The sequence below is a fragment of the Alosa alosa genome, chromosome 5, assembly GCF_017589495.1.
Source record: "Alosa alosa isolate M-15738 ecotype Scorff River chromosome 5, AALO_Geno_1.1, whole genome shotgun sequence".
Lineage (NCBI taxonomy): Eukaryota > Metazoa > Chordata > Actinopteri > Clupeiformes > Clupeidae > Alosa > Alosa alosa.
This window is the reverse complement of record NC_063193.1, coordinates 33268359-33283358: the sequence shown is the minus strand read 5'-3', so window position 1 is coordinate 33283358 and position 15000 is coordinate 33268359. Positions and strand designations below refer to the sequence as shown.

The window sequence follows — 15000 nt, the reverse complement described above, 5'->3', positions numbered from 1 at the left end:
CCTACAAAGGCCAAAAAGCCCAGAAGTATGCTTTATAAAAGGTGGTCCAGAAGTATGCTTTATAAAAGGTGGTCCAGAAGTATGCTTTATAAAAGGTGGTCCAGAAGTATGCTTTATAAAAGATGGTCCAGAAGTATGTTTTATAAAAGGTGACCCTAATGCTTTATAAAAGGTGACCCAGAAGTGTGTGTGTGTGTGTGTGTGTGTGTGTGTGTATATGTAAGTATGCTTTATAAAAGGTAAGTATGCTTTATAAAAGGTGGTCCAGATTGTGTGTGTGTGTGTGTGTGTGTGTGTGTATATGTAAGTATGCTTTATAAAAGGTGAGTATGCTTTATAAAAGGTGGTCCAGATGAGCAGTGTGTGTGTGTGTGTGTGTGTGTGTGTCTGTGTGTGTAAGTATGCTTTATAAAAGGGGTTCTCACCGTTTGAAGAGCGGGCCGGTCTTCCAGATGTTGGTGTTGCCCACGCAGCCTCGCGGCGGCTCTGTGATGTTCTCTTTCTCAAAGAGCTCCTGGATGGACTGCGCCACGATGGCCACGGCGTCGTAGATGTGCGCCGACTCGTTCTTGCCGTTGATCAGCTGAAGGCCGAGCAAGCCTGCCCAGTCAACGACAACGACACGTGTCAGCCACAGTCACAGAACAGCGTCGGCCGCGTTCCGTCTCAGCACGGCATTAGCCAAACAAACTGGACTAGCGTGCACATAAGTATAGTGTAATTACGGTGTGAGCTCGCTAGAGCCTATAGACAGGCGAAAGGGTTGCTAAGTTACGAGGGTGGGGGGGGGGGGCAGATAAGCACATTGATGTGAAGACTACATGGATGTGTAAGAGAAGCTCAGACAGAGAAAAATGCAGTTGCGGCTTACCATCATATTTCAGACACAGGTCAATGAAGGGGTAGCAAAGCACCACCACACAAATACACTTATGAAAGCCAGACCTTAAAAGTACACGCACTCAAAGCAACACTGACCACCACAACCTCTCTATCTCATCATTTGCTGTGTACAGAAAGGACACCACACTAAAACATGAAACAAATTAAATGTTAGACATTGAAAGCACAATACAATGAAGTTATCACTTTGTTTAAAACCTTTAAACATGCAAATGTTTAAACGTTTAAACGCTCAGAGCACAACAACAGACAACGGATTGATTCATAGATGTGAGATAGAGAGAGTTAGAGAGAGAGAGATAGAGAGAGAGAGTGTGTTAGAGAGAGAGAGCGAGAGAGTGTTAGAGAGAGAGAGAGACAGTTAGAGAGTTAGAGAGGAAGAGTTAGAGAGAGAGAGAGAGAGTGTTAGAGAGAGAGAGAGAGAGACAGAGAGAAAGAGACAGTTAGAGAGAGAGAGAGAGAGTGCTAGAGAGAGAGTGTTAGAGAGAGTGCTAGAGAGAGAGTGCTAGAGAGAGAGTTAGAGAGAGAGAGAGAGTGCTACAGAGAGGTGTTAGAGAGAGAGTGTTAGAGAGAGAGAGAGAGCTAGAGAGAGGGAGCTGAAATGTGGAGTGTAAGCGGTCGGGGTCGGGGCCAGCGCGTCCAATCTGGCCGGCAGTCTGTAGCGCGGCGCGGCGCGGCACGGTGAGGAGCGGTGAGGAGTGGAGTGGAGTGGACAGGCGAGGGGAGGGGCTCTGGAGTGGTACATACCATCTGGCGCTTCGTTCAGAGCTTTACCAGACATCTCCCTCTCCCCGACCAGCCACACGTAGCCCGAGCCCGTCATGTTGAGCACGCGCGCCGCCTTGTACAGCTCCGCCGCTTCGTCTTCGCTGTGGTCAGGCACACACACACACGACGCGCGTGCGCGCGCATACACACACATATACACACACACACACACACACAATACATAAATGCACATGCACACAAACACACACACAAATAAACATATCCACAGGCACAGACACACACACACACATACACACACACGCACACATGCACACACACACACACACACACACACACACACACACAGTTAGAGATAATTCTTTCCACTGCCACATGACCTTCCATCATTAGTGTGAAAGCGTAACAGGGGAGCTGGGCTCATTAGCCAACATGGGACTGCCATCCGTGTGTGTGTGTGTGTGTGTGTGTGTGGAGAAAGCTCCCTTGTGATGTCAGCACATTAGTACATCCGCGGCTCCACACAACTGAACTGCACACCGACTGACACACAAACACACACACACACACACACTGCAAACACAGAGAGACTTCAGTCTGTCATGTCTGTCATCTCCCTCTGCAGAGGAACTCAAAAGCTGCTTGCAGTGTTTGGACGTGCTCACACACACACACACACACACACACACACACACACACACACACATCCTCTCTCTTTGTGTTTGATGTGCGAGTAAGCCTGAGATTACGGGGCTGCAGGGCTCAGTGGCTGAGATTAGACATGGGTGCACACACACACAAACACGCACACACACACACACACACACACAAGCATACACACACACACTCACACACACAAACTCACTCATACACACACACATACACACACACACACACACACACACACACACACACACACACACACACAAAGCATACACACACACACTCACACACACACTCACACACAAACTCACTCATACACACACACATACACACGCACACAAGCATACACACACACACTCACACACACACACTCACACACAAACTCACACATACACAAACTCACACACACACACACACACACACACACACACACACACACACACACACACACACACACACAGACACACACACACACACACACACACACACACACACTCACACACACACTCACACATACACAAACTCACACACACACACACACACACACACACACACACACACAGGCGTACCTGGCAGAGAGGACGAAGACGCGTGCCTCAAGCTCCTTGGCCTCCTTCAGCAGCGCTGTGAGGTTGGTGTCCTGGCTGAACAGCAGCACCTTCTCCGCCTGGGAGACGGGGTCAAGGGTCAAGATTAGACACGCCGGACACGCGGCTACCTGCCCGGCCGACCCATGCTGTGAGCTCTGCTCTCCTGGGCCGCCTCAGCTGACCCACTCACTTAGCTTGCTGCTCTTCTCTTTTTCTTCTCTCTCTCTCTTTTTCTCTGGTTTGGGGAGTTTAGAGAAATGGAGGGGTAAAAAATAGTTCCGAGATAATCTGCTTAACTGAAAAAGATGAAGCTTTGGAGGAGAATAAAAGTTCTGCACCTTTCGCATGCAAACTCATGAGGAGCAAGACTCCCGAGGGGAGGAGAGACGTGCATGTTGGAGGAGCAAGGAGGAGGAGAAGGGGCGATGCCACTGGAAATCAACCAAAACAGGTGACGGGAGCAGGGGAGGGTGCGGGGAGGGTGGGTGGTGGCTTCTTTCCCCAAAAAATGAAAAAATGAAAAAGAAAAATGAAAAAAAAAAAAAAACCAAGTCAGAGATGCTGCAGAAAGGAGGAGGAGGGAGGAGGACATGTGTGGGTTTGGGGCCCACCGGCCAGATCTCCATAACCATGAGGAAGGGACTTGCAATCGCGCTGCTTCACCGCATGCATTCTGGTACAGAAATTTTTTTTTAAAAAAGGTGAGAGGGGGGACGATGCTCTCTTTTTTTTCGGGAGGTGCACGTTCGAACATAAAAACATTCTCGATTGAAAGGAAAAAAGGAATAATAACTAGAAAAAATAAAACATAAAATAGACGTGCTACCAGGATAAGAATATCTCTGGATTGGCTGTTGACTTTTTGTCTGGTTTCTAGGTGCTACGGTCAGAAACAGTAACCGGAGGGCGGCGTGCATTGACCATGCAAATATACCTTGGGTCCTCGCTTGTAGTCATAGGACTGTTGGTCGAGGTTTTCATAGTTCCTGTTTTTATTCTGATGAATAATGTGCACAGAGAAAATATGCAGACACAGAAGAATATTATAAACAGTTAAAAATGATGTGCAGTATAGCATTCCAACATATCTCCACTTTTCTGCTTCAAATTGGGCTCTCTAACTCTGGGGCTTGCAAAACTACCAAGTGTGGAGTAGAATAGAGTAGAGTTGAATAGAATATAATAGAGTTGAATAGAATAGAATAGAATAGAGTTGAATAAAATAGAGTTGAATAGAATAGAGTTGAATAGAATGGAGTTGAATAGAATAGAATAGAATACAGTTGAATAGAATGGAGTGACTTCTCAGAGCCTCATCTCCGGAACATCTGTTTCATTACGCTGTGGCCAGACCTGCGTGTAATGCATTTAAATGAGCTGTTCAGCCTTATTTCTAGGCACGTCCTAGAGGTGAGTGTAAATTATCACCGCTAGCTCGGAAATAAATCTGGCTGGAGGCTGCCAGGCCAGCCACACCTGGGTCAGAGTGTTGGAGTGGTGGCTGTCTGGGTAGTAAATATGGGCCTCAGCAACGCTGATGCTGTTCATCTGTCTCCGACTGTGATTCCTGCACAGCAAACCACATCAACAGCCCCCTCAGTCAGTCGGGTGTAAACAAGCACTTTCAGGAAAATCTGCTTAATGAAAACAGCAGCATGCCGATCGTTACCACTCTGACAAGCCTCTCTCTTTCCCTCTCTCTGCCTCTCTCTCTCTCTGTTCCCCTCCCTCACTCTATCCCTTTCTCTCTTTCTCTCTCTCTCTTTCTTATTCTTTCAGCAGTGTTTGATTTTTCAGAAAATTCCTTCAGCTGTCACCTTAAATGCGCACCTGGGCAGTCTGCCACATGAACTCATGAGTTGGTTGTCAGTCACATTTGTGCCCCGGGCCTTTAGCGAAGCGCCACCTCCATTGCCACGGCTGGGTGAGAGGCCATTTTAATTTGAGTTGTTCATCAGCGCGCAGAGATTATCCCCTCACATAAGAGCCCGCTATATCAGGTCCTCCAGAGGCACAGGTCAATCTCCTCACAACATTCCATTAAATTCACCTGTTACCATGGCCACAGAGCTCCTCTTTGGGTGGACTGGTGGCACTCAAGATGCATAAAGCCACATGAGATTAAAGAATGGAAACCAGCTGAGATTATAGCATACACAACTATCAACATTCTTGGCTCTCACCAAAGAGCTAAGTTTACCAGTGAAGCTCTTGGGCCCACAAATCGAGAACTGATATTAACATACACAATGCCTGTGGTGTGTAACCTGATCTATCATGTTACAGTGTCAATATTCAACATCACATTTGTAATTTGAGTTTAGCTATTATGAGTTTAGCTATTCAGCAGTCAATAACTGACACAATTTAATTAAAAAACAGTAAGAATACAGGGAGGGCAATAGGAGCCAATCTAATATTTCAATATGACCTTCAATGCTATTTGAAAATCTCAACGTAAAAACGGCATCGTATCTTAACATGGAATAATTTCATTGTAAAATGAGCTAAATCAGAGATAAACTCTGATCCTATCTAGCACATCTGAGATGGCGGCGATGTTAAGGAGGATGTGTCCATAGAAGCTAGACTCTAATTATTGGAATGTTCTGGCGTATGTCTGTAAAATGTGCCTGTGGTTAAGGCCCGGCTAGCCCGTTTTACCTACAATCCATCAGCAAGACTGATGCGACTCTGGATCAACAAATACACTTGACCCCAATGAATCAACACACAACATATGTGACTAATGCGAATATTCAACATCAACATTTTGTAATTTGGATCAACACACATGAGTTTGGCTATTCAGACTCTGGATCAACACACAACACAATTTAATTAAAAAACTGGAAACACAATACAGGGACTAATGCCGACTCTGGATCAACAATTGACTAATGCGATTGGATCAATATGACCTTCAATGCTACTCTGGATCAACACACAACAACGTAAAAAATGCCACTCTGGATCCCTTAACATGGAATAATTTCACAGTGTGAATATGTAAATGAACGCTAAAACTGCAAAAGCTGCTTGTAGAATAATTCACAGCCTTCATCTAATTAAATGTGCGAATCCTATCTAGCACATCTGAGGATGTAGGCCGATGTTAAAGGAAGGGATGTGTCCATAGAAACTCTTGGCTAATGCCGACTCTGGATCAACACACAACACTCTTGGCTAATGCCGACTCTGGATCAGCACACAACACACTTGACTGATGCCGACTCTGGATCAACACAACACACTTGACTAATGCGACTCTGGATCAACACAACACACTTGACTAATGCCACTCTGGATCAACACACACAACACACTTGACTAATGCGACTCTGGATCAACACAACACACTTGACTAATGCCGACTTGGATCAACACACAACACTCTTGGCTAATGCCGACTCTGGATCAACACACAACACACTTGACTAATGCGACTCTGGATCAACACACACAACACACTTGACTAATGCCGACTCTGGATCAACACACAACACACTTGACTAATGCCGACTCTGGATCAACACACAACACACTTGACTAATGCCGACTCTGGATCAACACACAACACTCTTGACTAATGCCGACTCTGGATCAACACACAACACACTTGACTAATGCCGACTCTGGATCAACACACAACACTCTTGGCTAATGCCGACTCTGGATCAACACACAACACTCTTGGCTAATGCCGACTCTGGATCAACACACAACACACTTGACTAATGCCGACTCTGGATCAACACACAACACACTTGACTAATGCCACTCTGGATCAACACAACACACTTGACTAATGCCACTCTGGATCAACACACAACACTCTTGGCTAATGCCGACTCTGGATCAACACAACACACTTGACTAATGCCGACTCTGGATCAACACAACACACTTGACTAATGCGACTCTGGATCAACACACACAACACACTTGACTAATGCGACTCTGGATCAACACAACACACTTGACTAATGCCACTCTGGATCAACACAACACACTTGACTAATGCCACTCTGGATCAACACACACAACACACTTGACTAATGCGACTCTGGATCAACACACAACACACACTTGACTAATGCCGACTTGGATCAACACACAACACTCTTGGCTAATGCGACTCTGGATCAACACACAACACACTTGACTAATGCCACTCTGGATCAACACAACACACTTGACTAATGCGACTCTGGATCAACACAACACACTTGACTAATGCGACTCTGGATCAACACAACACACTTGACTAATGCGACTCTGGATCAACACACAACACTCTTGGCTAATGCCGACTCTGGATCAACACAACACACTTGACTAATGCCGACTCTGGATCAACACACAACACACTTGACTAATGCCGACTCTGGATCAACACACAACACACTTGACTAATGCCGACTCTGGATCAACACACAACACACTTGACTAATGCCGACTCTGGATCAACACACAACACACTTGACTAATGCCGACTCTGGATCAACACACAACACACTTGACTAATGCGACTCTGGATCAACACAACACACTTGACTAATGCCACTCTGGATCAACACACAACACTCTTGGCTAATGCGACTCTGGATCAACACACAACACTCTTGGCTAATGCGACTCTGGATCAACACACAACACTCTTGGCTAATGCCGACTCTGGATCAACACAACACACTTGACTAATGCCACTCTGGATCAACACACACAACACACTTGACTAATGCCACTCTGGATCAACACAAACACTTGACTAATGCCCGACTCTGGATCAACACACAAACACTTGACTAATGCCGACTCTGGATCAACACACAACACACTTGACTGATGCCGACTCTGATCAACACACACAACACACTTGACTAATGCCGACTCTTGGATCAACACACAACACACTTGACTAATGCGATTCTGGATCAACACAAAACACACTTGGCTAATGCCGACTCTGGATCAACACACAACACACTTGACTAATGCCGACTCTGGATCAACACACAACACACTTGACTAATGCCGACTCTGGATCAACACACAACACACTTGACTAATGCCGACTCTGGATCAACACACAACATTAATTCTGACTAATGGCTAATGCCGGCTCTGATCAACACACAACACCTCTTGGACTAAATGCCCCGACTCTGGATCAACACACAACACACTTCTCTAAAGTCTTATTTTTCTCTGTTTCTTATTTCATTTCATCTCATTTCGTTCGTATTTGCAGAGCCCCAGGTTAGGAGCGTCATTTTTGGCTCCTGTTGTGGATTGACACGTAGGAGAATTTGACTATATGGCAAAAGCATGAGATGAGAACGTTTCGTCAGATAAGCACTTAAGACGCTGTTGATGCCACTGGCATAAAAAATGTTAGCCAATGTTACAGATGGAAAGAGATGTGCACACACACACACACACACACACACATGTGGCAGAAAGGAAAACACACACTAACAGGAACTCTGAGGATCTGGTCTGATTACACAGTGAGAGAGTTTACACACACGCACAGACACACACACACACGCGCGCGACCCTTGACCCTTGACCCGTGACCCCCACGCCTCACCTTGGTCTCGCGCTCCTCCAGCAGGGTCTCCAGCCTCTTCTGGGCAGCCCGGCCCTCGTGGTCGTCGCTGACGATGAGGATGATGTGGTTCCACTGGAACTCGCGCATCATGTCGAACCACACCTGGGCCTGGTGTGAGTAGGGTGGCACCGTCCGCAGGAAGGACAGGTGGATGCTCTGTGGGAGACCACACACACACACACACACACACACACTCTTTATGAATACATGCACAAACATGCTTTATAGAATAAACAAACTCTCAACACACACACACACACTCAAGCATACACGTTAAAGACATTCACAAATATATTTTGGAGGAAAGACACACGACACACAAACACACCTACACACACACACACACACACACACACACACTCTTTATGAATACATGCACAAACATGCTTTATAGAATAAACAAACTCTCAACACACACACACACACTCAAGCATACATGTTAAAGACATTCACAAATATATTTTGGAGGAAAGACACACAAACACACACACACACACACACACACACACACACACACACACACACACACACACACACACACACATACAATGAACGAAGATATCCACAAATGTGAAGTAAACACACATAAATAATGCAGACAAAAACACACACATTTTATAAACATATAAACTCGTCCTAAACACATATTTTACATACACATACATACATACATACATACATACATACATACATACATACAGTTTTCAAACACACACACACACATACGTGACGGAGACATGCACACACACACACATCATAACAACATGCTCCCACCAAACAGCACAGTAATGATACGGACAGGCATGGCGCGATTCCATTAGAGAAATGGGTTCATGGCGATAGGAGTACTCTTATGCTCTTTCAGTTTTTTTTCAGCTATGCTTTTTTTACTCAAGAGTATCTGGATCAAGACATATCAAAGTGAGCTTTATTAAATAGTAATAGGCTTCTGATAGTATGATATGGTATTAAACATTTACGAGGCTGAATGCTCAGTATGGTATGACATTACAGGAAAAATAGCACAATACCTTCGTCTTGATTCATTATTGGCACAAATCTAACATGTTATGGACACAAATCATCTAACACATTACGAACAAAATCAACAAATGAACAAAATCAACATCCATCTTCTTCCAACATTCTTTACTTGAATTTAGAAAAGACATCAGAACATGAGAGGTATAGACAACATTCAGACTGAATACATTTTGCTGCAGGAAGACATTGAGAAACTGAGTGAGCATTGTTGGTAACAATGCGTCTGCTTGTCAGATCTATTTATCTATCTATCTATTTATCTATTTGTTAGGGCCTATTCATTGTTAGGTAAAGCATTGGGATTGTAGTAGGGTGTTATAGTCAATCACAGCAGAGTCATTTCCAACCATACTAAATACAATACACCATGATATATAACATAATAAACCATCTTATATAATCATAGCCATAACACAGGGCTACGGTGTAGGGTTTTATGCATTTAATAAACCATCTAATATAATCACAGTCATAACACGTGTAATATACACGTGTAATATAAGGACATGTATGTGCTATGGGTTTTATGCATTATACATGTGTAATATAGCCTGGCTAGCACCACCACTTCTCAATGAGATGTGGTCTGGGAACCAAACGTTCATTTTCTCGTATTTTAAAAAAATGCCCAGATCCGTTTATTGGGTGCCACGGATGTCTATCAAATGTGTCTGTGCATAGCTCATCATCGTCTTGCTTTCCCCCCTGTTCTGTGATTGGTTCCCTATCTCAGGCGAAAATTTGCTCCATGGTCTCCAGGCTGCCTTAGCAGCGTGAATCAAATCGCGCGCAAGGCAGCATGGGAACACCCAGGCTATGTGTAATATAAAGACATGTATGTGCTATGGGTATTTTATGCATTATACATGTGTAATATAAGGATATGTATGTGCTATGGGTTTTATGCATTGTACATGTGTTATATAAATATAAAGGATATGTATGTGCTATGGATTTTATGCATTATACATGTGTAATATAAGGACATGTATGTGCTATGGGTTTTATGCATTATACATGTGTAATATAAGGACATGTATATGCTATGGGTTTTATGCATTATACATGTGTAATATAAATAAGGATATGTATGTGCTATGGTTTTTATACATTGTACATGTGTTATATAAATATAAAGGATATGTATGTGCTATGGGTTTTATGCATTATACATGTGTAATATAAGGACATGTATGTGCTATGGGTTTTATGCATTATACATGTGTAATATGAATAAGGATATGTATGTGCTATGGTTTTTATGCATTATACATGTGTTATATAAATAAGGATATGTATGTGCTATGTCTGAGTTATGGTTGCATTATACAGGCTTATGTGCAGTATGTAATGTAGTGTAGGTGTTATATAAGGTTGCGTATTCTATGCATATTAAGCTAATATATGGGTTAGACTGCACAATGTTATGTGTTTATTACAGTAGATAGGGGTAATGCATGTGGTAATTAGACTATTAGGCTGCATCCGTTTCACTGCATAGTATTGTATGTATTAATGTATGCATTACGTTACATGGGTCTGTATTCAGCATAATAGCCTTTTCCTGTAGGCGTTGACCTCACGTTACATGTGTCTGTATTCACCATAATAGCCTTTTCCTGTAGGCGTTGACCTCACGTTACATGGGTCTGTGTTTAGCATAATAGCCCTTTCCTGTAGGGTTGACCTCACGTTACATGTGTCTGTGCTCAGCATAATAGCTTTTTCCATAGGGGTGACCTTACCTTGTCAGAGTAGATGGACATGCGTGTGGTGAGTCCCACCACGGGGATGCGGTAGAATCCGGCCGTGTAGGAGACGGGGGTCGGGGTGAGGTGGTCGTTGGACTGGGGAGGGTGGCTTACTAGGATGGCGTACACCTGTGGAGTCACAGAACACAACATCAAACACCATGTCTGTCTGGGCACAGGGCTGTCACGCAAACAGGGCTTTTCGTCAAAACATCCACTAATTGACCAGGCTATACAGTGAAGAACCTCCACCATTCCAACATCTACTAATTGACCAGGCTATACAGTGAAGAACCTCCACCATTCCAACATATACTAATTGACCAGGCTATACAGTGAAGAGGGCTTTCGTCAAAACATCCACTAATTGACCAGGCTATACAGTGAAGACCTCCACCATTCCAACATATAATTGACCAGGCTATACGGTGAAAGAGACCTCCACCATTCCAACATATACTAATTGGCCTTTTCCTGTAGGCGTTGACCTCACGTTACATGGGTCTGTGTTTAGCATAATAATAGCCCTTTCCTGTAGGGTTGACCTCCGTTACATGCAATGTGCTCAGCATAATAGCTTTTCCATAGGGGTGACAACACCTTGTCAGGTAGATGGACATCGTGTGGTGAGTCCACCCGCGGGGATGTGATAGAATCGGCCCGTGTAAGGAGGCGAGGGGTCGAGGGGTGAGGTGGTGGTTGGACTACACCATGTCTGTCTGGGCACAGGGCTGTCACGCAAACAGGGCTTTTTAAAAACATCCACTAATTGACCAGGCTATACAGTGAAGAACCTCCACCATTCCAACATCTACTAATTGACCAGGCTATACAGTGAAGAACCTCCACCATTCCAACATCTACTAATTGACCAGGCTATACAGTGAAGAACCTCCACCATTCCAATCACTACATAGTGCTCTATAATGATAATGATATAACTCACTTATAACTTAAGTTCTCTTCTCTCCTCTCCTCTCTTCTTCCCTCTCTCCTCTCTTCCTTCCCTCTCTTCTCCCCCTCCTTCTCTCCCTCCCTCCTCCCTCCCCCTCCCTTCCTCTCTCCTCCCTCCCTCCCTCCCTCCTCCCCCCTTCCTCTCTCTCCTCCTCTCTTCTTCCCTCTCTTCTCTCCTCTCCTCTCTCCTTCCCTCTCTCCTCTCTTCTTCTGCCACTCTCTCTCTCCACCGCACTTTACCATTTATAATGCCTCTGCACTCCTATCCTCTAGTAGTATTGACACATGCAGTTTGCTACCGAAGGTTTCCTCTGCACTGTCGCTTCAATGTTATTCTCTTACTGTAAGTCCCTTTGGATAAAAAATTCTGCTAAAAGATTAAATGTTCAGGCCTGGGACCTTTACAGTGAAAGAGGAGGATAGATCATTGCTGTTCTGGTGGTTGGGCCAGTGCAGGGTAACACCACAGATTATATGATATTAACTGTAGCCTTACGTTAATGCAGGCTAACTGAAAAGAGGTTCACTTTTAAGTGTAGCCTACAAGTTATTTAAGGGAGTATGATTGATTGACAGGTTTTGTAAATGTAGCTACAAATCAATTCAAATCTGTTCCTGTTTGGGTGTGTTTGCGCGCGCGTGCGTGTGTGTGTGTGTGATAATCCCTGATGATGCACTAGACTAGAGAGTAATCTTTTACATCGCTGTGTGTGGAGGGCAGAAGCCGTTCGTCAGTCCCCAGAACAAAGCAGCTGTTATCCGCGATGGTGACGCCATGTTGGCCTCGATTTACGTGGAACATGGAACGAGCTGAGAGGTGTGCAACAGCACGTCGATGGAAGGCTCGTTTGTCTTGGCATTAGTTAACTGGAGCCGCTCTCTGCCTCGGCTCTGGAAGACGAGAGGCGCCACTATGTTTACCACCAGAACCACCCACTTCACACACACGCAATGGGAAATCTTAAATCCAAGCGGTGTGACAGTCAGCCACAATCTGGGCTGGCATTCCTCTATTGCTCAACTGAAGCAGGGAAAAAAATGAACGGGACACAGCTGACAAGAGGCTCAACCTATGCATGACCACTCTTGTGAACATAACGTAGAGCAGACCTTCCAGAACGTTAGTTTCCCAAATGTCACATGGGATTATTCTCCTATTTACCAACTAATTTAGTGAACTGAATTGGAATCAACAGTTTCCTTCATTGGAACAGTGCAACACACTGGCCAGTGCTATTTCATAAATTACTTTCCTGAAAAACGGACAAAGCCTAGTGTCAAACTAGTGTTTTTATTTACAGTAGCTAAGTCAGTCAGTGACAATAGAGGTCATTTGAGGAACACATTTCTCATCTGATTGCACAGAAGTTACACACCTTGATAAGATCGTTATGAAATTGCATTAATTCTTCCATAACAGTCACTGACTGATTTCGCCTGGATCAATTTCTCCTATTGATTGAACCAGGGTCAATCATCGAAATGCCAGAGGTTAGGCTACGCCATTGAGAGAAATATTCAACAAATGAGACAGTTGCTATATATAGAATAAAACATAATAAACAAACCGCAGTCATTCACAGGTAGGACATGCAATTTATTTTTCTCTCTATTGATTTGATTTTAATTTCCTGTGATTAATTATGCTTGCGTCTTTGTGCACGACTTGCAATAGGCTATGTCTTGAAAATGAAATAATTACCTGGTTTGATATGAGGTCTTCGCAAACAGAGAGAGCCATTTGTATGGCATTGGGTTTGTGGGTTACAGAAATTGCGTTCATCTTGAACTTCTCCTTGCCGTAAATATTGTTTGCCTGGGCGACCGCGTCCTTGAACACTTGTTCAAACCTCTTCTGGCTGAGAACAGCGCCGATGTTAACGATTTTCGGCTCGCAGCCACCCCGGGCACAAGAACAAGAGATGAAAAAAGCTAAGACAAAAAGACGCATTTTTATGGTTAATGGAAAGACCAGAACGAGTTTTCGGAATGTGTCGCGACGTCCGTCGGACTATAGCCAGGTAAACTGATCCCTGTGGGCCAAGTAGCCACAACACCAGGTTGAAAACAACACCACTGGAATGTAATTACATTGAAATTCCGTGTCGAACAATATGTAGACTTAATTTAGACTGCTTTAAATGCGTTTCGTTTTCAACTAAAATGTTAATTGAATGCAGCGTCCCAGAAAACCGACTCTTCGCTCCTGTTGATTTTCCCCATGCTGTTTTTCGTCTTCAGGCGAATTGTCAGTATGCTGCGGATTGCCTAAATGGCGGCCAGGTTTGGTCAATGCCCATTAGAAGCGCAGGTTCTCCGGTTCAGCCATGGTTCCAGGATCTTCACTCTGATGACCTGATGCTCGCCGATGCTCTGTGTAGTCTCTGCCCTTGGTGCTGAAACCTTGTGCCTGCGCAGCGGTGCGCGCTCCCGCCGCTGAATACGCTTGATATCGCTTCTGTGTCACGCTCGAACGGACATGTAAATGCGTGCACTAATGCAATAGGCATGAGCATTTTAAAACACAACTAGTGGATTCTAATTTCCTTCCAGTAGCTGGTGTGACACGACATGAATGAATTGTGCATCTATTCTATTCATTAACGATTTGACGAATCCCGTTTAATCATCATGACAACTACAAGCACCACGTAGCCTGAATTAACCAAAATAATATTCAAAATGCTCATTGTAGTGCACAGTTTGCAAAGAAATGGTATTGTGTTCATCTTCAAGAAACTCATTAACATTA

The 15000-nt window shown here is 44.2% G+C and overlaps 1 protein-coding gene across 1 annotated transcript in view; it reads right to left on the bottom strand.

The window, feature by feature from the left end:
• grin1b (glutamate receptor, ionotropic, N-methyl D-aspartate 1b) overlaps positions 1 to 14727 on the bottom strand; it is a 41940-nt gene extending 27213 nt beyond the window's left edge. Inside the window, 7 exon segments of the mRNA XM_048242858.1 lie at positions 426 to 600; positions 1651 to 1772; positions 2862 to 2959; positions 3817 to 3879; positions 8479 to 8655; positions 11289 to 11423; positions 13951 to 14727. Of these exon segments, the coding sequence (XP_048098815.1) occupies positions 426 to 600; positions 1651 to 1772; positions 2862 to 2959; positions 3817 to 3879; positions 8479 to 8655; positions 11289 to 11423; positions 13951 to 14199 (1019 nt within the window). The 5' untranslated portion in view covers positions 14200 to 14727.
• Positions 14728 to 15000: the final 273 nt, after the last annotated feature.